Genomic DNA, 22,816 nt, shown 5'->3' on the forward strand with positions numbered 1-22,816 from the left:
AAAAGTTAGAAGGATCTCAATTTAACAACCAAAAATTACAATTAAAAGAACTAAAGAACCAAGAGAAAACCCAAAAGCTAGCAGAAGACAAGAAATAACCAAAATCAGAGCTGAACTGAAGGATTTGAAACACAAAAAACATTCAGAAGATCAATGAATCCAGGAGCTGTTTTTTTTTGAAAATTCAAAAATAGATAGACAGCCAGCTAGACTAATAAAGATGAAAAGCGAGAAGATCCAAATAAATACAATTAAAAACGACAAGGGGAATATTACCACTGACCCCACAGAAATACAAATAACAATCAGAGAATATTATGAACACTTCCTGCACATAAACTAGAAACTCTAGAAGAAATGGATAAATTCCTGGATACATACACCCTCCCAAGACTGAACCAAGAAGAAATTGATTCCCTGAAGAGACCAATAATGAGCTCTGAAATGGAATCAATAATAAATAGCCTACCAACCAAAATAAGCCCAGGACAAGAGCGATTCACAGCTGAATTCCACCAGATGTACAAAGAAGAGCTGGTACATTCCTGCTGAAGCTGTTCCAAAAAATTGAGGAGGAGGGACTTCTCCCTAACTCATTCTACTAGGCCAACATCATCCTGATACCAAAATCTGGCAGAGAAACAACATCAACAAAAAAAAACTTCAGGCCAATATCTTTGGTGAGCATCAATGCAAAAATACTCAACAAAATATTGACAAACCAAATCCAGTAGCACATCAAAATGCTTATCCACCACAATCAAGTAGGCTTTATCCCTGGGATGCAAGGTTGGTTCAATATATGTAAATCAGTAAATGTGATTCATTGCATAAAAAGAACTAAAGACAAAAACGGTATGATTATCTCAATAAATGCCAAAAAGGCTTTCGATAAAATTCAACACCCCTTCACGTTAAAAACTCTCAATAAACTAGGAATTGAAGGAACATACCTCAAAATAATAAAAGCCATCTGTGACTAAACCACAGCCAACATCATACTAAATGGGCAAAAGCTGGAAGCATTCCACTTGACAACCAGCATAAGACAAGGATGCTCTGGCTCACCACTCCTATTCAACATAGTACTGGAAGTCCTGGCCAGAGCAATCAGGCAAGAGGAAGAAATAAAGGGCATGCAAATAGGTAGAGGGGAAGTCAAACTATCCCTGTTTGCAAATGACATGATCCTATATCTAGAAAACCCCATAGTCTCAGCCAAAAAAGATAAGCTGATAAACAACCTCAGCAAAGCTTCAGGATACAAAATCAATGTATAAAAATCACTAGCACTCCTATAAACCAACAACAGTCAAGCAGAGTGCCAAATCAGGAAGGCAATCCATTCACAATTGCCACACACAAAAAATCCCTAGGAATACAGCTAAGCAGCAAGATGAAAGATCTCTACAGTGAGAGCAACAAAATACTGATCCACCCACAAAAAAAAAAAAAAAAAAAAAAAATCAGAGATGACACAAACAAATGGAAAAAAAATTCCACACTTATGAATAGGAAGAATCAATATCGTTAAAATGGCCACACTGCCCAAAGCAATTTACAGATTCAATGTTATTCCTATTAAACTACCAATGACATTCTTCACAGAACTAGAAAAAACTATTTTAAAATTCACATGGGATCAAAAAAAAGCCTGAATAGCCAAGGCAATCCTAGGCAAAAAGAACAAAACCAGAGGCATCACGCTACCCAACTTCAAACTGCACTAAAGGGCTACAGTAAGCAAAACAGCATGGTTCTGATAAAAAAACAAACACATAGATCAGTGAAACAGAATAAAAAGCCCAGAATTAGGGCTGCACAGCTACAACTATCTGATCTTTGACAAATCTGACAAAAACAAGCAATGGTGAAAACACTCCTTATGCAATAAATGATGCCGGGATAACCAGCTAGCCAAATGCAGAAGATTGAAACTGGACCCCTTCCTTACACCATATACAAAAATTAACTCAAGATGGATTAAAGACTTAAATGTAAAACTCAAAACTATAAAATCCCTGGAAGACAACCTAGGCAATACCATTCTGGACATAGGAATGGGCAAATATTTCATGACGAAAATGCCAAAGGCAATTGCAACAAAAGCAAAAATTGACAAATAGGATGTACTCGACCTGAAGAGCATCTGCACAGCAAAAGAATCAACAAAGTGAACAGACAACCTACAGAATAGGAGTAAATTTCTGCAAACTATGCATCTGACAAAGGTCTAATATATAGCATCTTATAAGGAACTTAAACAAATTTACAAGAAAAAAATAAACCATTAAAAAGTAGGCAAAGGACATGAACATTCTTCAAAAGACATACATGTGACCAACATTCATATGAAAAAAAGCTCAGCATCAATGATCATTAAAGAAATGTGAATCAAAACAACAATGACATATCATCTCACACCAGTCATAATGGCTATTATTAAAAAAATCAAAAAATGACAGATGCTGGCCAGATTGCAGAGAAAAAGTAACACTTATACACCATTGGTGGGAGTGTAAATTAGTTCAACCATTGTGGAAGACAGTGTGGTGATTCCTCAAAGATCTGAAAAACAGAGCTACCATTTGACCCAGCAATCCCATTACTGAGTATATACCAAAGGAATATAAATGGTTTTATCATAAAAACATGTAAATGCGTTATGTTCATTGCAGCACTAGTCACAATAGCAAAGACATGGAATCAACCTAAATGTCCATTAATGGCAGACTGGATAAAGAAAACGTGGTACACGTACACCATGGACTACTATGCAGCCATAAAAAAGATCATGTCCTCTGCAGGAACATGGATTGAGCTGGAGAGGCCATTATCCTTGGCAAACTAATGCAGGAAAAGAAAAGTAAAGAACACATATTCTCACTGATAAGTGGGAGCTAAAAGATCACACACAGGGACACAGAGAGGGGAACAACACACACTGGGACCTATCAGAGGGTAGAAGTTGGGAGAAAGAAGAAGATCACGAAAGATAACTAATGGGTACTAGGCTTAATACTTAGGTGACAAAATAATCGGTACAACAAACACCCATGATACAAGTTTACCTATATAAGAAACCTGCACGTGTATCCCTGAACTTAAAATAAAAATTCAGTGGCTAATATTTGTCAGAATGAATCATTTCTTTCCTTAAATATGTAGCCTTCCTCTGTCTTTACCCATTTTTAAAAATCCTTTTCTTAACCCCCTCTAGTTCTTCTTTATGTGTAGCATAAAACTGCAGAATTCAGGGTTTGAATGTATAAGGGTTAAGGAAACTAATGTGCATTGAGATCCTTGGGGAAGACACATTTTATATGTATAAATGCCTATTTAAAGTATGGACTTACTTTTTGGAATTTCGTTTAGAATACCACACAATTAAAATGCTGTAAGAAAGATGTCATACGAGGGGAAAATAGTTGTAAATTTGGACTGCATGTTATAATTTCCATTCTGAATGTAAAGAATTGAATATTAATAAGGCATTAAATGAAGTTTTTTTTAAAGTGATAATGCCTCTGATTCTAGTTAGAAAAAAATTGGGAGAACTGCTATTGCATTTTTATACTAGCACACTTTCTGAAAAGCAATTAAATTTCCTTGCCACCTCAGTTTTTAGAAAGCAAAAGGTTAGAAAATACCATAAAACTGAACATAATTTCCAAAAAACCTGAAAGTCATTGGACTGTGAGATATCTGAAATCATATCAAAAAGCAGAATTTATGGCCCTACAAGTTATGGAAAAGGAAATTGAATTGCGTGTTATTTTTAAAACATAACCACTAAAATGGTGTTTCCATAGTAACAAGGTCAATACCAGTAGCCATTACAGACCTTCGCCTTTTCTGATACTGGGTTTAAAGATCTTTTTCAAACACCACTTTAAAAGACCTATGAAAAAACCACAGATTTTCTGATCATTCATCTGAACCGAAAATGAAGCAAACCACACATGGAGTATTGAATTTCTCATGTTTTATGGATTACAAGCATTCATCGCTGTCATATTTTCAGAAAGAAGCCTGCCTGACTAGCTACCATGCCAACTCCTGAACTTGGGATTTGATTAGCCTGATTGTAAATCAGGATGAACAGAAGTTGTTTGCAGTAGTATTCAAACAGACATAAAAGGTGGCACAGTATTAAAAAACATACTTCTTTAACATCTAAATATTGAAAGAGTTAAGTAAATAATCCTTGCTATTAAATTTCAAAGGCTCAGATAAAATATTATATTGCTACTAGAGGAAGGTGAGACAGATGTAGGCCACATTTTGTTGATGACAGAACTAAATAGCTATCTGGCCATAAAAATCAGTTCACTGAGCCCCACCAGGAAGTGGACTGCCCTTCCTTTTTTCTCTATATCAAGGTACACTGCTTATATGATAGTCATTTGTATAGCTTTGTCTTCTTCACTAAACTGCGAGCCCCTTGAAAGCAGAGATATTTTATTTCTGTATGTATTCATGACAGTATTTCACATGACATTTTGTACATAAAAAATACTGAAAAAAACAAGCAGAGAATGCATCACGAAAAATGATCACAAAACAGTAACTAAAGTAACACAAAATCTCTGGTTTAATTTTAGAAACAATGTGTCAGTTAAAAATATGTACTCATGATTTTAATCTCTTTAAACCAAGGGCTTTAGACTCTTTGTTCATAGAATCTCCAATGGCGAAATAATGAATCCAATTGCCTGGTCCCTAGATCAATTCCTTCAGAATCTCTACAGGTGGGGCTCTGGCATCAGTATTTTCTAAAGTTACTCAGAGGATTCTCATGTGAAACAAGTGTTGAGAATCATTGCTTTACACTGTTCTCCTGTGGTGGAACTGAGGATTAATTTACTTCCTACTTTAGCTATGTTTCCCCCTCAATATTGCCTCATAATACTATATTTAGCAAACCTATAAGAACTTTTATTACAACCCAGTGATTTTTTCCCTGTAAACACTTTTTATAATAAAAATTATCAATTAAAACAGTTTGGTCTTATACAATTAAAACTTTTAGCCCAAATTATCATTTATAGTATTCTGCTTAATATACTTATTAGCTTTCTGTTACTGTGAATTCAGCTTTAAAAACCAGAGCTGAATACAGTACCAACATAACAGACACTAAATAAATATCAGTAGAATCAGTATAAATATCAGTAGAATTAAGTATATGTTTTTGTGCTTTTATACATACTTTTCCCTTATTCTGTAATACATACACTCATACCCTCTATGTATCTGGAAAAATTGTAATTCCTCTTTTAAAACACACAGATCACATTTTTCTTCCTCCAGGAAACCTTCCCTGGTGGGGATAGATCATTAAGCACCCGTTACTTTGGCACTGTCTCGGCTTCCCTTTCATGCTTCTGCTTTGCACTTATCACCTTGTACTGTCATTGATTTTTCTTCCTTTTTTTTTTTTTTTTTTAAAAAAATAAGCCCTTTCTCCATTGTTGATTGTGAATAATTGGCAGCAGGTGCTAATTCAGGCCTCTCTCTGCTTTTTCTCTCAGGGCACAACACAATCACTGGAAACAATAGAAACTCAATAAGTGTTTACTAAAGTGAATGAATAAATGGCCATATTGAAGTGAAACAGGTGCATTTCAAAACCACTAATGTAGGCCAGGCATGGTGGCTCACACCTGTTAATCCCAGCAATTTGGGGGGCTGAGGCAGGAGGATTGTTTGAGGTCAGGAGTTTGAGGCTGGCCTGGGCAACATAGTGAGACTCCATCTCTACAAAAAAAAAAAGAAAAAATTAGCCAGGTGTGGCACATGACAGCAGTCCCAGCTACACAGGAGGATGAGGCAGGAGGACTGCTTGAGACCAGGAGTTCAACTTGCAGTGAGCTATGATTGCACTATTGCACTCTAGTCTGGGTGACAGAATGAGACCCTGTCTCTAAAAAAAAGTAAAAACAAAACAAAAAAACACTAATGCTATGAATTGAATTGTGTCCCTCCAAATTTATATGTTGAAGCCTTAACTCTCACTGTGCTAGCATTTGGAGTTGAGGCCTTTGGGAGACTTTGAGAGATAATTAGGGTTAGATAAATGCATGAGGGAAGGGTGGAGCCCTCACTGTGGGACTGGTGCCCTGATAAGAAGAGACATCTGAGATCTTGCTGTCTCTCTCTGCCATGTGAGGACACAGCAGGAAGACTGCCCTCAACAAGGCAGGAAGATAGCCCCCACCGGAACCCTATCATGCTGGCATCCAGATCTCTGACTTCCAGCCTCCAGAACCATGAGAAAATACATTTCTGTCATTTAACAATACGTGGTTTATGTTTTTTTGTTATGACATTCTGAGATGACCAATACAACTGCGAATCAGGATTAAATTATTTGAAGAAAAAAAAATATAAACATTACAGATATTTATGCTTTCTCTCCTTTATTTCAATCCTTTAAAAATAGGCGTTTGCCTTTTCAAAGAAAAGGCTATATCAAATGCACTTAGACTGGATATTTAATAGATATTTCATGCTTTTCCCCCAATTAGCTTGAGGCCTTTTTTTTTTTTGGTATTTTCCTGATAAACTAAGAAGCCTATCAGTGGAAAATGAATTAATTTTGCAGAGCAAAAATTAATCAATGAAAAAACATAAATTACCTTGGCCACTGCATTAACAATTAGGGCTATTTATTAGGTTTCCTTTTATGTTTTTTCTTACAGATGCCATTCATTAAAAACCCAGTGTTCCTTGCATTGTGCTAAATATTACATCTTAAATTAATTTTTCTTTGCCTCTTTAGAGAAAACATTTAAGGTACCCTGGAAACTCCTTAATGCACTATTTATTTATTCAACTAATACTTATTGTGAATTGTGGAAATCCAATTCAGTGTTTAAAGCCAATCTAACCTGGTTTCATTCTAGCATTTTCTTGGGACTGTGACTATAAACTGCCCAGTCCATATCTGGGGAATCTACTGTATAAGCAAAGCATACAAACAGTGTAGTTTAGATTGACAATACACACACTTTTAAATTTCATGAATGAGTAACATTTTTAAAATTGGGGGAACTAATACCAATTTGTCAACATTTTACCTCACCAAATAATAACATTAAAAAGAAACAAACACCACTATCAGTTTTTATCTTTAGTTCACAAATGATGGAGTATTTTAACACAAAATAATTAAGGAAAATAATCAGAAGAGAATAAAGGGTAGTTTTCAAAGTGTTCACATTTTGTTTAATGGATAAAAACATCCGCTATATCTCTTATTCTTCTTATTTCAGTCTAAACTAGTGAAACTTTGTTCCTCTTTTCAACTATTCAAAATTCATTTCTTATTCTAATTCTTTCTTACTCTAATTCTTTGGACCATTAAAATAATAAGTAAACCTGGTTTAATTCTATCAGCCTTGTAGGGTTCAAATGAAAAATGCATGTTTGCTGATCTGTAATCATTTTACCTCATTTTGTCAAATACCAAAGATAAATGATGTTTCTGATACCATAGTTACTTTATATTTCTGCATTTATGCCATCTAAATATCTATGTGAAGGCTATAAACCAAAGACTAACAAATATAACAACAAAACTTACATGTGTGGACCCAGTGAAATTGCCCTCGCCATTACAATTCCAAGAATCAGAGTTGTTAAACCTGTAGAGATGAGGGAGACCTGTAAAAGAAAATACAAGGATATTGCCGGTTTAGGACAGAAATTATTTTATTTAAAATGTTAAGTCTTTCTCATTTTTAATTGGGTAAACTTACATATAGATTTTTCTGCCTAATTCTTTAGTAGGTTATTCTTGCAGCTTGGTGTTGATAATCTCAGGAAGGTAACTTCTTATCAGATCAGTCTTGGTTCCCCGCACCCACCCCAAGTAGGTGAGCAAGTATTATATATGACTGTTATCACCATGCAATATGGCTTTAAAAATTTTTAGTGGCTCATGCATGGAATACAAAACTGGTGATTTTAGCTTATGAAAGTAAAAGTGAAATTATGTTTCCTTTTTTCTTCAAGTCTTATTTTAGTGTTGACATGTGCTTTTTTACTATCTACAATTGCTGCTTCTACTTGTCTTACTCTCTTCCTTCTAACACCACACACATTCCTCCTCCTCCTTTTTTTTTGAGGAGGGGTACCTCAGCTTTTTCCTCTCTGCTCTCCAGCTCTACTTTTCCTACCTGGTTTTGCCCTTTGGTCTGTGTTTCTAGGCCTGTTTTGCTTCTTCCTCTCTGTTCTGTCATTATGTCAACTGGTTAAAATATAAACTGGTCTGTGTGTGTCTGTGCCCTGTGCACTCATTATGCTAGGTTTGTGTGTCTAGTCTTAATTTTTTTAAATGAATAAGCACATTATGGATCCTTTCTCTGATAAGAAAAAATAAATATAAAACTGCTTGTATTTTATGTGAGTCTCATTAACCTTGTTTTCTAAGTTGTTAATTTTTAACTAGAAAGAAGTTTCTATTATGAATTGGCTTATCTTCTGAGGAAGAGAGAGATTAAACAACATCTCTAAGGTCACACAGCTGGAATGTGGCCGAGAGGGAACTCAAATACAAGCAGCCTGACTCCAGATTAGGGCTCCTAACCACTCTGCTTTGCTCATGGAGTGATTTATTTAGATATCTCAATATGACACTTTTAAGGGGCATTTAGGAAAAAATGCTCAGGTATTAATAATATGACAGAATGTTAATAGCCTTCCTTTTATGAATGCCTCACTCTCTGCTCAGAAGATAACATTTATGTGTACACTGAATATGTGAAATGGAAAATAGTTCAATCATTTTATATGATTCACAGAAAAGCATGTTTTGATACAGTCTTGTCTGTTTCCAGATGACTATTAGAGATGGTCAGAATACTTTGAAATATTATGTCTACCCTCAGCTCTACCTGGAAGGATGAACTTCATAAATGGATACACAACATCAAACATCACAGTGAAAAGTAAAATTCAGCCAAATGTTGGATTTTTCAAAATAGAATATAAAAATATTATATAAATAACTTTTAAAAAATATCTTGTCAGAATGTTTGGCATTACACAGACATAGTACCAATAATATTTTGGGTAAAATACAAATATTCCTTGAGAGTAAGTGCAAATGAGCATCTGTAGTGAACTGAATAATTATTTAATTGTTTTCATTAGAAGAGTTCAGTATTTCTCTTTAGTAATATGAATCATAAATATTGGCAAAATTCTCAAAAATTGATCAATCAACACATTGAAAATTAAATTCACTGGATGAAAAATAAGCACAATAGACATTGTAATTTACAAATAAATATATTTTAAGCCATTAAAGTTATTCATTGTTACTTCTTAATTTTAAATTGTTTAAACTACCTACACAAAAGATGGAATACTTTTCCAATAAATTAGATTTGCTTTAAATATAGTTCTTTATATTTTCTAAATTTAAAATGTGCTGTCTGACATCAGGGTATCTTCCTTAAAAAAGAAAAAGGAAGAATATATTTAGTTAACACTCATCAACTATTTAATCATCGGTTCTCACAAACTAATGATTCAAACAGTTCACTCTAGCATAAGCATTAAGTAAACCAGGAGATACTAAAGATGAATACCGTAATTAAGAACTTTGCCAAGCAGACAGTAGATTATGCAGGCAACAAGGTACATTTCTATGCCCATTTAAAGTGTAAAAATTACCTTTCCAAGCTTTGCTATATTTCGGTACAAGGATAAAGGTAGAGTAAAGGTAACTGTGGAAAGTCCAATAATGAAGTGGCGACCAATAAACACGTTTTCGGGATCAACTAAAACACAATAAATATTATTAAATGTTACAGGTATAAGTAACACATTGGTGACACACTAAATAGCCCAGCATTTAATTATAAAAATTACTTAAACATAAATACTACCTCAATGACAATAATTTTGAGTTAATACTCTCCATAAAAACATGTAAAAATAAAAATAAACCACAAAAATACAAACACAAAAAAACTTCAGGATGACTTATACTTCAAATGATGTTATAATATTTCACATTGAAATTATTTTACTAGCCTCCTTGACAGTTTTCATGCTTCTGCCTTCTTTTGTCTTCTTAGAGTATACTCTTAACCCAGAAACTACAGAATCCCTTTTCTAAGGTAAAAAAATTATGTCATTCCCTGCCCAAAACTCTTTAATGACAAAATCCTTCAGGTAGAAAGTAAGCTATAGGAGGATGATGCATTTTCTAAGGTTTTTTTTTTTTCCTATACGCAAGAGACTTGGACAGTAATACTCTAACAAAATTTCAAAAATAAAGATTTAGATTAAAATATTTAATATATTTCTATACTTTTGTCAAGAAAAAAGTGGTATCCCTGAATGGCAGAAGCAACATATTGGATAGGGAAGAAGTCACAGTGAAGCTGCTGCAGCTGAGACACTGCAGATTCTTGGCTATGGTGAAATACAAATAGAAAATTATATACATATATATCATATATATAATTATGTGTTGTGTGTATAATCACATATAAACAGAAGTTTTAAACATGAAATGAAACATACAAGGATTTATATATTTTAAAAGCTCTGCTAATTAAAATAGTCACTTAAGGAGCTATATATCTATTTCAATGAAGACACTATTGTTTAAATTTTTAGCTCATATTAAATTTCACTCAGAGATCATGTCGTTATATTGTTACAGTGTCTTCAGTGGTACCAAGTCATTGTGCATCAATTTCTGCATAGTCTAAAGTCTATAAAGATCCAGTCTTAAATAAGTGAATGATTGTGGTAAGAAAATAAAAGCTATTATCCTAAACAATGACACTAATTTTCTTAGATGGCTAATAAACTTACAAGAAAGTTTCAAGAAAGAAATTTCAAAATGACATAAATTTTTACCACATATATGTATTATATATATGATTATTAGATTATTAGTATTTTCTATATATGTAGTGTATATATATGTATATGGTGTGTATATATGTGTATGTGTGTGTATATATATTATATATGGAATGGAATATTTAATTATTAACATTAATGGACTAGTTGAAATCAGCCATAACTAAATAGTCATTATAAAATTAAGAATTAAAACAACAAAACAGGAAAATCAATTCCAAAATCCCTGAACTCACTATTTACATATTTGTGGTGAACATAATTGGAACCAAATTATTTGTGTATCTATTTCTATTTACCCTTTAAACCTTTTGCTTCACTGGGAAGTTGCTAAGGGCTAGATAAATGCTGACACAGGGTGCTATGATCAACAGGTAGGAGCTTAATAACTGAGGATCCCATATGCATAAAGGACGTTTTTCACTAATGCTCTAATGATGAGATCTATTACCTATACGGATCTATCAAAAATGCATCCAAGTATGCATTTTAAATGTTTAAACAACAGTAATGAAAGGTGAAAATTGAAATTTTTGAAAATAAAATTTTTGAAAAAATTTAAAAGCATGTAAACATACTATTTTTTATACCAACATTTCTTGTTACTTTGGCTTATATCAAGAGCCAAGGTTTTGGCTACCAGAGAAAAGTATAAGCATTTGCCTACTTGTCAATTTAAGACATTAGTGATATATTTCAGAATAAAAATAGAGCTTTGGTAAGAATTTTATAGTATCTACTTCTAAAAATACTCTTGCATAATGTTATGCCTCACAAGATATACAAACAGAGTGAACATTATAAACTGTCACACCCCAAAATGGTGAAGATGCTGTAAGAATAAAGTTGTGTTCTTTGCCATATGACCTACATTTTTAAAAGTCATTTTTGATTATTACAAAATTGATAACCAGGAAGAGGGCTTCAAAGGACCATTAGCCTTTTCCGTAATATCTTATGAAGAGTGTTATTCATACGTTGTTCGTATAATTAAAAGTCAATAAAAATTAAGAATCAAAATATTTCTATCAAGGAAAGCTAAATTAATTATGGTCACTCTAACTGTACAGTAGGTACTGTAAAGAATACTGAACTTCCATTAAAGTATATATATATTTATGTTTTGATATGAGAATATGTTCTTAAAATATTACTAAGAGAAAGAAGCATGTTATAGAACAAGATGTACGATGTTATATTATTCTTATGAATATCTGAAATTACATGTATTCTTAAAACTCTGAAAGCATACATTAAAAAGGAAAAAGGAAGGAAGGACGAGGAAAAACAGGAGGGGGTTGAAAGGATGGTTTCCACTTGGTTGTCTCAAGAGGAAGAAGTTATTAGTATTTTCTATTTTCTCCATTTTGCTTGTCTGTGTTTTCTAATATTTTTCAAATAAATCGGTGCTACTTTTTGAATAGGAAAATACAGTAATAAAATACATTTTTAAATTAGTAATCTTCTTTTGAAAAACCTTGCAATCCAGGTGAGATGGCTCATGCCTATAATCCCAACACTTTGGGAGGCTGAGGTGGGCAGATTGTTTGAGCTCAGGAGTTCGAGACAAGCCTGGACAACGTGGCAAAACCCCGGACAACATGGCAAAACCCCATCTCTACAAAACCGGGCGTGGTGGTGTGCACCTGTAATCCTAGCTACTTGGGAAGCTGAGGTGGGAGGATCACCTGAGCCCGGGAAGTCAGGACTGCAGTGAGCCAATTATGCCACTGCACTCTAGCCTGGGTGAGAGAGTGAGACCCTGTCTCAAAAAAAAAAAAAAAAAAAAAAAGAGAAAAGAGAGAAGGAAAGAAAAAAAGAAAAACCCTTAAGAAAAACCTTGAAAAATAACAAAGAAAAATCCCCACAAAAATCCCATGGATTAAAAGATAACCACAGTTTATATGTAAATGTATTTCTTTCTTATTTTTTCTTACTTGTATATGCAAATAGAAAATTTACATAATTTAGATTAAATTGTATGTCTTGTGTTATATTCTGACCACTTTCCCTTAGCATTCTATCCACTCATGTGGCCTCAGCTTATGCATTCATGCTTTGGGGTTTGGGGGCTGGCACAGAAGCTACAGACAGTTCAGGGTAACAATAATAATGGCTGATAGTACTGGGTAAGTCTACTGTGTGCTAGGAACTACCTGTCTCACCTCTTTTGCTTCACACAACTATTCTATGAAGCACATGATATTCTGATTCATAATTTAGAGATGAGGAAACTGGAACTCCAAGAGGACAACTAACCTTCTCAAGGTCACAAAACTGGTCATTAGTGGGTCTGTGATTTGATAGCTATGTCTCCATGATCTCAAGTTCCACTAAACCCTATGTGAGGAATAGGTGTACTTTCTAGCTCTAGGTTTTGTTTCATTTTGTTTTGTATCTCTCTGGAATGAGTGATTCAAGCACTAAGAGGAAAGGTGTTTTTGCATCAATCTCCTCAACTGTAATAGCAACCATAGAGAGTGTCACAATGAAATGGGGATTATGTAGCTTGGATGAGAAGCTCTTCAAAGCAAAAAGACACATGATCTCTGAATTATTCTAAAAACCATGACATAGTGAAAAGTTGAACAGGGAATGGAGTTGTAGCAATATGTTGAAAAGGTCTGCCTGAGAATGTTCACACTGGCTTTTTGTAATTACCCTAAACTGGAAACCACACGAATGTCCCTGAACTGGGTGATAGATACACTATTGTACATCCATAAAATGAAATGCTTCTCAGAAATAATTTGTTAAAAAGAGCAAACTACTGATATATCTAAAGACACAGCTGAATCTCAAATGCACCTTTCTAAACAAAAGAAGCCAGACTCAAAAAAGCTACATATGGTATGATGTCATTTACCTGGCATTCTGAAAAAAGCAAAACTGTAGGGAGAGAAATCTCATCAGGAGGTTTGAAGGGGGAGCTGGAGATTAGGGTTTGACTACAAAGGGAAATGGGGAAAACTGGAGGGAGTGATGGAATTGTTCTGCATTATTTTTATTATTTTTAGAGACAGAATCTCTCTATGTGGCTCACACTCCTGGGCTCAAGCAATCCTTCTGCTTCAGTCTCTGGAGTAGCTGGGACTACAGGCACATGCTACTGTGCCTGGCTTGTCATTCTGTATTTTGATTGCAGCCGTGCTTATATGACTATATGCCTTTGTCAAAACTCACAGAATATAGTTTTTTGGTTCTTTTTTTTTTTTTTTTTTTTTTGAGAAAGGGTCTCACTCTGTTGCCCAACCTGCAGGGCAGTGGCACGATCACACCTCACTGCAGCCTCCACCTCCTGGGCTTAAGTGATGCTCCCACCTCAGCCTCCCAAGTAGCTGGGACCACAGGTATAGGCACCATGTCCTGCTAATGTTTGTACCTTTTGTAGAGACGAGGTTTCACTATGTTGCCCAGGCTAGTCTTGAACTCCTGAGCTCAAGCGATCCACCCTCCTCTGCCTCCCAAAGTGCTGGGATTATAGGCGTGAGCCACCATGCCTGGCCACAGAATATAGATTTTAAAGGGTTAATTTTACTGTATTAAATTACACCTTAATACAAATACTGGGGAAAATAGTCTGCTTGCTTATTTAAGAAATCACATAGTTTAAATAGTACATGAAAAAATGTTAGCCCAGAGAGCTGGTGATATGAAGCATAAAAAATTTAAAATATAAAGTATTCTAAATATATAAATAGTAACAACATGTAACAACATTTTTTCAAACAGCTAAATAAGAACTAAATTATGTATAAAAGTAGATCAAAACTTTAAGATCAGAATGGATCATGGAAATTGTGAGATACCTGAAGTAATCCAATAATTTCACTTTCAAATTTTTTATTTATAAATTATTATGAACCATGTTAACTATAAATAACTATATAAAATAAATATATTTAAACCCTCACAATTTTTATTTTGACTTACCTCCCGGGATTCTTTGAAAAACTTTGCTCAAAGTATCTCCAGCTATTATATTGTAACTTATCATCGCTAAAAACATAATTAAAATAACAGTCATCAATAAGCCATCTCATATTTCATCCTAAATATTTTGAAAGCAATCAGTTATTACTTCCCAAATATTGGCATAATCCTACTGCTTTCAAACGTATATTATGATTACCAATTTGGACAACTTTAAAGATAACTGGACGAGAGATCTATGGTAGAGTATCAATTTGTATTAAAAAAAGATTTTCTCTTTACAAGTTGATTCATCTCAGAATACCTTTAAGTAGCAAGTTTTGGTAGTTATTAAAAATGCAATTTATTTTGTTGTTAAAGTTCAGTTTCCAAACCCCTTTTCAGGAACACATGTACTGCATAAAGTGAGGAATAATAATAGAAAAATTTGAAGACACTAATATATCCCCTCCATTAAAAAAGTAAGACTTTTTTGGGAAATTTATTCTTAGCCTTCTGTGGAGACATATGGAACTAGTGGTTTGAACAATACCTTCCATAGTACTGATTTTTAAAAATAAAGTCAATTTGGCCATTAGTGAATATTAACATTTCATTTTTTAAGAAGTGCTAGGTGACATTCTCACCATTATGGTATAAACTTTAAATAGCACATTGGCCTAGTACACAGCTTCCACAAATCCTTTGCTTTTTTTTTTTTTAAAGTATTGAGCCTTGTTAGAAATGTGTTATTTCTCTTGTTCACTCTTTATTCTAGATAATTTAATTTTTTACCAAGTACAGAAAGCTCAAACATTAACCCAGTGAAAATAACCCTCATTTTGTTTAAAAGAAATAGTCAGAAAATAAATCAAAAGGACCAGAAAATAAGGAAGAAAATGGTTAAAGAAGTAAACATTTAATTTAGGAAAGATTTCAACTGCTATAGTGATATTCTTTAATGACTATTAAAAGTATTTTATTCAGAAATGACCATATGCTTATGCACATAATTGCAATATTTATCTTCACAGTCAACTTACCTATAAAAGGATACAAAAACTGAAGAACAGAGAGGAGCAGATACCCTGGAAAGCCGAAGGTTTTATTGACCAAAGACTGGTAGGTGTCTGTTCCAGAGAGGGCCCCTCCTTTTATCAATAAAACAAGGGAAAAGTCTGTGGCAAGAACATCAATTAAATGTTAGATTACATGTAATACAAATATTTTTCATGTTTTAACTTAATTACCATAGAGGAAAAGGGAAATTTTAAAGAAGCATTTAATTTAATGCTGCAGTATTAGCAGAGCCAGGCTAACTTTCTTTTCATAAAACATTACCTTTTATTAAACAGTAATGTTTCCAGTTACATATTTTTCAATCAAGATGCAAATATATACTTAACATAATCATGCAAAGAACAGGACAGAAAAGAAAACAGACTCGAGTCAAACTGCCAGTGTTCCATTTTACTTTTCTGATGTAACCAATGCAGCAAATATTATCAGGTTGAAGCTCAATTGTCAAGGAATAGGATGTAGGTAATCAAGTATTTAATGGGTATTCAGTATGTGAAGACAGAATTAAAGGTGTGGTAGCATTTAGAAAACAATACATTTAGGAGAGTCAGAGCATTTGTTTTATAATATAACAAAATTAGTAACTTTATTTTATAGTTATTACGGTTAAGAAAGAGACACTCTATGAAATTTTGCTGTTGAAATTTACATTTTCGGCCGGCACAGTGGCTCACGCCTGTAATCCCAGCACTTTGGGAGGCCAAGGTGGGCGGAGCTCGAGGTCAGGAGATGGAGGCCATCCCGGCCAACGTGGTGAAACCTCGTCTCTACTAAAAATACAAAAATTAGGCAGGTGTGGTGGCACACACTTGTAGTACCAGCTACTTGGGAGGCTAAGGCAGGAGAATCGCTCAAATCCAGGAGGCAGAAGCCGCAGTGAGCCGAGATTCTGCCCCTTCTCTCCAGCCTGGCAACACAGTGAGACTCCCTCTCAAAAAAAAAAAAAAAAAAATTTACATTTTAAGAAACTTCAATTGAAGTTAAAGATAGATATATACAGAAATTACATAAGAAAAGTCAGTTGCCCTCATTGTTTTCATTTAACTCAATGTTTTTTACAGAAAGACACTGCAGTTGTATTTGGTGCACAGCTACGCACAATGTGAGATACTTGTTCTCTTTTTTCTTTCTCATTTTTATCCATTAAGTAATATGGAAATACATTAAAATGCAAGCCATTGCAATATGGTTTCCCCTGATTCCCATGTCAGTGAAACTTCTTTCAACACGATTATCAATGATCTCCAAGTTGATAAATCCAATTGATACCTCCTAGATCTTACTCTTATTTGCTCTTTTGGAACACTGTTTTTCGTTGTCGTTGTTGATCATTCCTTTTATTCTCAACCATTCTCTTTTGGCCTTTGTGATATCTCTTTCTTGTGGTTTTCTTCCTACTTTTTTGGTCATTTATACTCAATTTTTCACCAGTTTCTTTTACTCTGCTCAAGTCCTGGATTCTTGGACTTTTTTTTCTCATTTTTTTTTTTTTTGAGATGGAGTCTTGCTCTGTCACCCAGATTGGAGTGCAGTGGTGCCATCCTGGCTCACTGCAACCTCCGCTTCCCGGGTTCAAATGATTTTCCTGCCTCAGCTTCCTGACCAGCTGGGATTGCAGGTGCCCACCACCATGCCTGGCTAATTTTTGTATTTTTACCAGAGACGGGGTTTTGCCACACTGGCCAGGATGGTCCTGAACTCCTGACCTCAGGTGATCCACCCGCCTAGGCCTCCCAAATTGCTGGGATTACAGGCGTAAGCCACCGCGCCCGGCCTTTTTTCTCACCCTTCAAGATGTACTAGTGTCATCTCACTTATGCTGTGGTTGCAATTTTCATTTAGATGTTAGTACCCTCTAAATTTGTGTTGCCAGCTCAGACTCCCTTCAAAACTTCAGACTTCTACAGCCAGCTGCCTAATAAATATTTTGCTTTGAAGATCTCATAGGCATCTTAATTTTAAAATATATAAATTCTAATTTGGTTATTGGTTCTGGAATTTGATTCTCTATCCATATTTCTCCAATCTGTAATTAGTATCAACAGAAACTTGAGAATTTCCCCAGACTTATCTTATTAATCATTAAATTATTTCATTACTTTCTATATTCCTGTGGTTACTAAGTCTATTAACTATTGCATCAGAAATATTCAAATGTAGCCCCTAATTTGTAATCTTAACTTGCCTTGTGGTAGAGCTTTGGCCTTCATAATTTCTTGTCTGGAGTACTGCAATAACCCCCTAATAGTTCTTTTACCCACCAATCTGGCCCCCAACCAAGACACCTTTGATTTCTCCTTCCTACCAAGACATTCTCAACATTCTCCCTCCACTAGGTGGATCTTGCCATAGATTACTATAAATCTAATTGTGCCTTCTGCTTAAAATATTTCAGGGAGACCCACTAATGCCTTTGGATAAAAATTATTTATTAGCTGTGTGACTTTGGGTGAAAGATTTGAGCTCATCTGTAAAGAAAGGCAATATGGCACCCTTGAAGAGTGGTGTGAGGATCATGGTGTTTAATGTCCACCGCAATGCCTACTGTCTTATAAAAGCTGAGTGGGAACTAACGCTATTTCTACTTATTTTTGACAAGCTGCATGTGACGGTGGGAAAAGTATTGTATTTGGAGTCAGATAATAATGATAACAACCACAAACTACTAGCAAATGCTTACACAATGCTTTTCTGTGTGACAGGTCTTTTTCCAAATACTTTAAAAATACTAATTATTTTTAATCTTCACAACAACCAGAGGTAGGCGCTATTATCATACCCATTTAACAGATGAGAAAAGTGAGGCATGAAGGTTAAGTAAATTGATCTCTACAGAAGTAGTAGAAGAAGAATCAGGACTTAGGCCGTAGTAGTCTGGCCTCAAAATCCATGAGCTTAATTAAAATCCCAACTCTGTTGCCAGTAACTTCAGACCTTGGCTAAGTCATTTTAACCTACTGAAGTCTCAATTTTCTCCTCCAAAAAAGTAAAACATGAACACCTACCTTAGAAAGATTTCACATTACGACCGCATTATGCTCAGCATCTAGCTCAGGAAGTGGTAATGATTATCATTACATGAGAGGCTTCCTATCCGCCTTTGCAAACCTCTCCAACTTCCCCTCTCTCCATTTGCAAACACCAACCCTACACTTTAGCCAGACTAAATCACTTGTTCAGTTGCATTTTGCATTCCCACATTTCCATCTGCTTCCATTTTCTCTGCTAACTCACTTTTTTTTTTTTTTTTTTGATAAATACTCAGAGGAAGTATCTCCTCCTCCCTAGAACATTCCTGCTCTTTTCAGGCTAGGTTAAATGCCAGTCTCTGTCATCATGTACATATTTTTATTATGGTATTTTTTATTTTTTTATTTTTATTTTTTTTAATTTATTAAGTATTTATTGATCATTCTTGAGTGTTTCTCGGAGAGGGGGATATGGCAGGGTCATAGGATAATAGTGGAGAGAAGGTCGGGAGATAAACACATGAACAAAGGTCTCTGGTTTTCCTAGGCAGAAGTCCCTGCGGCCCTCTGCAGTGTTTGTGCCCCTGGGTACTTGAGATTAGGGAGTGGTGATGACTCTCAAAGAGCATGCTGCCTTGAAGCATCTGTTTAACAAAGCACATCTTGTACCGCCCTTAATTCATTTAACCCTGAGTTGACACAGCACATGTTTCAGAGAGCAGGGGGCTGGGGGAAAGGCCATAGATCAACAGCATCCCAAGGCAGAAGAATTTCTCCTAGTCAGGACAAAATGGAGTCTCCTATGCCCACCTCTTTCTACACAGACACAGCAACAATCTGATCTCTCCTTCCTTTCCCCACGCTTCCCCCCCTTCACTTCAACAAAACCGCCATCGTCCTCATGGCCCGCTCCCGATGGTCGCTGTCTCTTTGGAGCTGTTGGGTACACCTCCCAGATAGGGCGGCTGGGCAGAGGCGCTCCTCACCTCCCAGACAGGGTGGCCGGGCAGAGGCGCTCCTCACTTCCCAGACGGGGCGGCTGGGCAGAGGCGCTCCTCACTTCCCAGACGGGGCGGCCGGGCAGAGGCGTTCCTCACTTCCTCCCAGACAGGGTGGCAGCCAGGCAGAGGTGCTCCTCACCTCCCAGACGGGGTGGCCGGGCAGAGGCGCTCCTCACTTCCTCCCAGACGGGGTGGCAGCCAGGCAGAGGCGCTCCTCACCTCCCAGACGGGGCGGCCGGGCAGAGGCGCTCCTCACTTCCTCCCAGACGGGGAGGCAGCCAGGCAGAGGCGCTCCTCACCTCCCAGACGGGGCTGCCGGGCAGAGGCGCTCCTCACTTCCCAGACGGGGTGGCCGGGCAGAGGCGCTCCTCACTTCCTCCCAGTCGGGGTGGCAGCCAGGCAGAGGCGCTCCTCACTTCCCAGATGGGGCGGCCGGGCAGAGACGCTCCTCACCTCCCAGATGGCGTGGCCGGGCGGAGGCGCTCCTCACTTCCTCCCAGACTGGGTGGCAGCCAGGCAGAGGCGCTCCTCACCCCCCAGACGGGGCGGCCGGGCAGAGGCGCTCCTCACTTCCCAGATGGGGCGGCCGGGCAGAGGCGCTCCTCGCTTCCTCCCAGACGGGGTGGCAGCCAGGCAGAAGTGCTCCTCACTTCCCAGACGGGGCGGCCGGGCAGAGGCGCTCCTCACTTCCTCCCAGACGGGGTGGCAGCCAGGCAGAGGCGCTCCTCACTTCCCAGACGGGGCAGCCGGGCAAAGGCGCTCCTCACTCCCAGATGGGGCGGCCGGGCAGAGGCGCTCCTCACTTCCTCCCAGACGGGGTGGCGGCCTGGCAGAGGCGCTCCTCACCTCCCAGACGGGGCGGCCGGGCAGAGGCGCTCCTCACTTCCCAGACGGGGCGGCCGGGCAGAGGCGCTCCTCACTTCCCAGACGGGGCGACCGGGCAGAGGCGCTCCTCACTTCCTCCCAGACGGGGTGGCGGCCTGGCAGAGGCGCTCCTCACCTCCCAGACGGGGCGGCCGGGCAGAGGCGCTCCTCACTTCCCAGACGGGGCGGCCGGGCAGAGGCGCTCCTCACTTCCCAGACGGGGCGGCCGGGCAGAGGCGCTCCTCACTTCCCAGACGGGGCGACCGGGCAGAGGCGCTACTCACTTCCTCCCAGACGGGGTGGCGGCCGGGTAGAGGCGCTCCTCACTTCCCAGACGGGGCGACCGGGCAGAGGCGCTACTCACTTCCCAGATGGGGCGGCCAGGCAGAGGCGCTCCTCACATCCCAGACGATGGGCAGCTGGGCAGAGACGCCCCTCACTTCCTATACGGGATGGCGGCCAGGCAGAGGCGCTCCTCACTTCCCAGACGGGGCGGCCGGGCAGAGGGGCTCCTCACATCCCAGACGATGGGCGGCCAGGCAGAGACGCTCCTCACTTCCTAGACTGGGTGGCGGCCCGGCAGAGGCTATAATCTTAGCACTTTAGGAGGCCAAGGCAGGCGGCTGGGAGGTGGAGGTTGTAGTGAGCCGAGTTCACGCCACTGCACTCCAGCCTGAGCAACATTGAGCACTGAGTGAGCGAGACTCCGTCTGCAATCCCAGCACCTCGGGAGGCCGAGGTGGGCAGATCACTCCAGGCCAGGAGCTGGAGACCAGCCGGGTCAACACAGCGAAACCCCGTCTCCACTAAAAACACAAAAACCAGTCAGGCGTGGCGGCGCCCGCCTGCAATCCCAGGCACTGGGCAGGCCGAGGCAGGAGAATCACAGGAGCCCGAGGCAGGGAGGTTGCAGTGAGCCGAGATCACGGCAGTACAGTCAAGCTTTGGCAACAGAGGGAGACGAGGAAGAGGGAGAGGGGGAGAGGGGGAGAGGGGGAGAGGGGGAGAGGGGGAGAGGGGGAGAGGGGGAGGGGGGAGAGGGGGAGAGGGGGAGAGGGAGAGGGATTTTTTATAAAGTGGTATAATTATGGTTTGTTTTTTTTTTCTGCTTGACACACTATATTGTGACCTTCAAAAAGGCAGGCATAATGTTCCTCATTGCTATAGCTGGCACACTGGTGATCGGTATATATTTGCTGAATGAATCAATGATCAATATAGCAGGATTGCTATATGTTTACCCATCGGATTCTAATTTGATGTGATAAATGACCTAATAAATATATTTTTATTTATTTAATTAAATTAATTTATTTATTGATTGTTGAGACTGAGTCTCGCTCTGTTGCCCAGGCTGGAGTGCAGTGGTGCAATCTCAGCTCACTGCAACCTCTGCCTCCTAGGTTCAAGCGATTCTCCTGCCTCAGCCGCCTCAGCTTCCTGAGTAGCTGAGACTACAGACGCGAGCCACCATATTCAGTTAATTTTTGTATTTTTAGTAGAGACAGGGTTTCACCCTATTGGCCAGGCTGGTCTCGAATTTCTGACCTCAAGTGATCCACGTGCCTCAGCCTCTCAAAGTGCTGGGATTACAGGGGTGAGCCACCGTGCCCAGTCCTAAGAAGTATTAATAGATTTTAAAATATCCTGCAAACACAAAGGAGACATCAATAAATTCTACTTCCTTTGCTTAAAATTAGGAACTGCTTCACAAAAAAGTTGAATAATGCGTTGAAGGAAGAACAAGGTTTCACCAGGTAGAGAAGAAAAGGAATGTCAGGCAGAAGGACTGTCAATGGGAAGATGGTGTGAAAGCTTATCCTCTCTCTCTGGGTGACAGAATTCTCCATGATGGCTGAGAACGTCTGCATGTGACTGTTGGTCACAGAGTGAGAGAGCAGTTAGAATAATTGGAATGAGACTAAAAATGCAGACTGTGGCCAAACTATGAAGGAATTTAAATGCAATATTTTGTTGTTGTTGTCCTTACAGAGTCTCGGAATGTTTTGATTAGGGGAGTTTACAGAGTTCAGGCTGAGGTTTTATAAAAATAACTTGCAGCAGTATGGAGGACTGATGAGAAAGTAGACAGATGCTGGA

General features: G+C 38.2%; 1 protein-coding gene across 1 annotated transcript in view; it reads right to left on the bottom strand.

Moving 5' to 3' along the window:
* SLC38A11 (solute carrier family 38 member 11) overlaps positions 1–22,816 on the bottom strand; it is a 60,680-nt gene that overhangs the window by 32,290 nt on the left and 5,574 nt on the right. The window contains exons 4-7 of the mRNA XM_002812531.5: positions 15,846–15,980; positions 14,824–14,889; positions 9,685–9,791; positions 7,589–7,668 (exon numbers count right to left, since the gene is read on the bottom strand). Of these exons, the coding sequence (XP_002812577.2) occupies positions 7,589–7,668; positions 9,685–9,791; positions 14,824–14,889; positions 15,846–15,980 (388 nt within the window). The remainder of the gene's footprint in view (positions 1–7,588; positions 7,669–9,684; positions 9,792–14,823; positions 14,890–15,845; positions 15,981–22,816) is intronic.

This window comes from Pongo abelii, chromosome 11 (genome assembly GCF_028885655.2).
Source record: "Pongo abelii isolate AG06213 chromosome 11, NHGRI_mPonAbe1-v2.0_pri, whole genome shotgun sequence".
Classification (NCBI taxonomy): Eukaryota; Metazoa; Chordata; class Mammalia; order Primates; family Hominidae; genus Pongo; species Pongo abelii.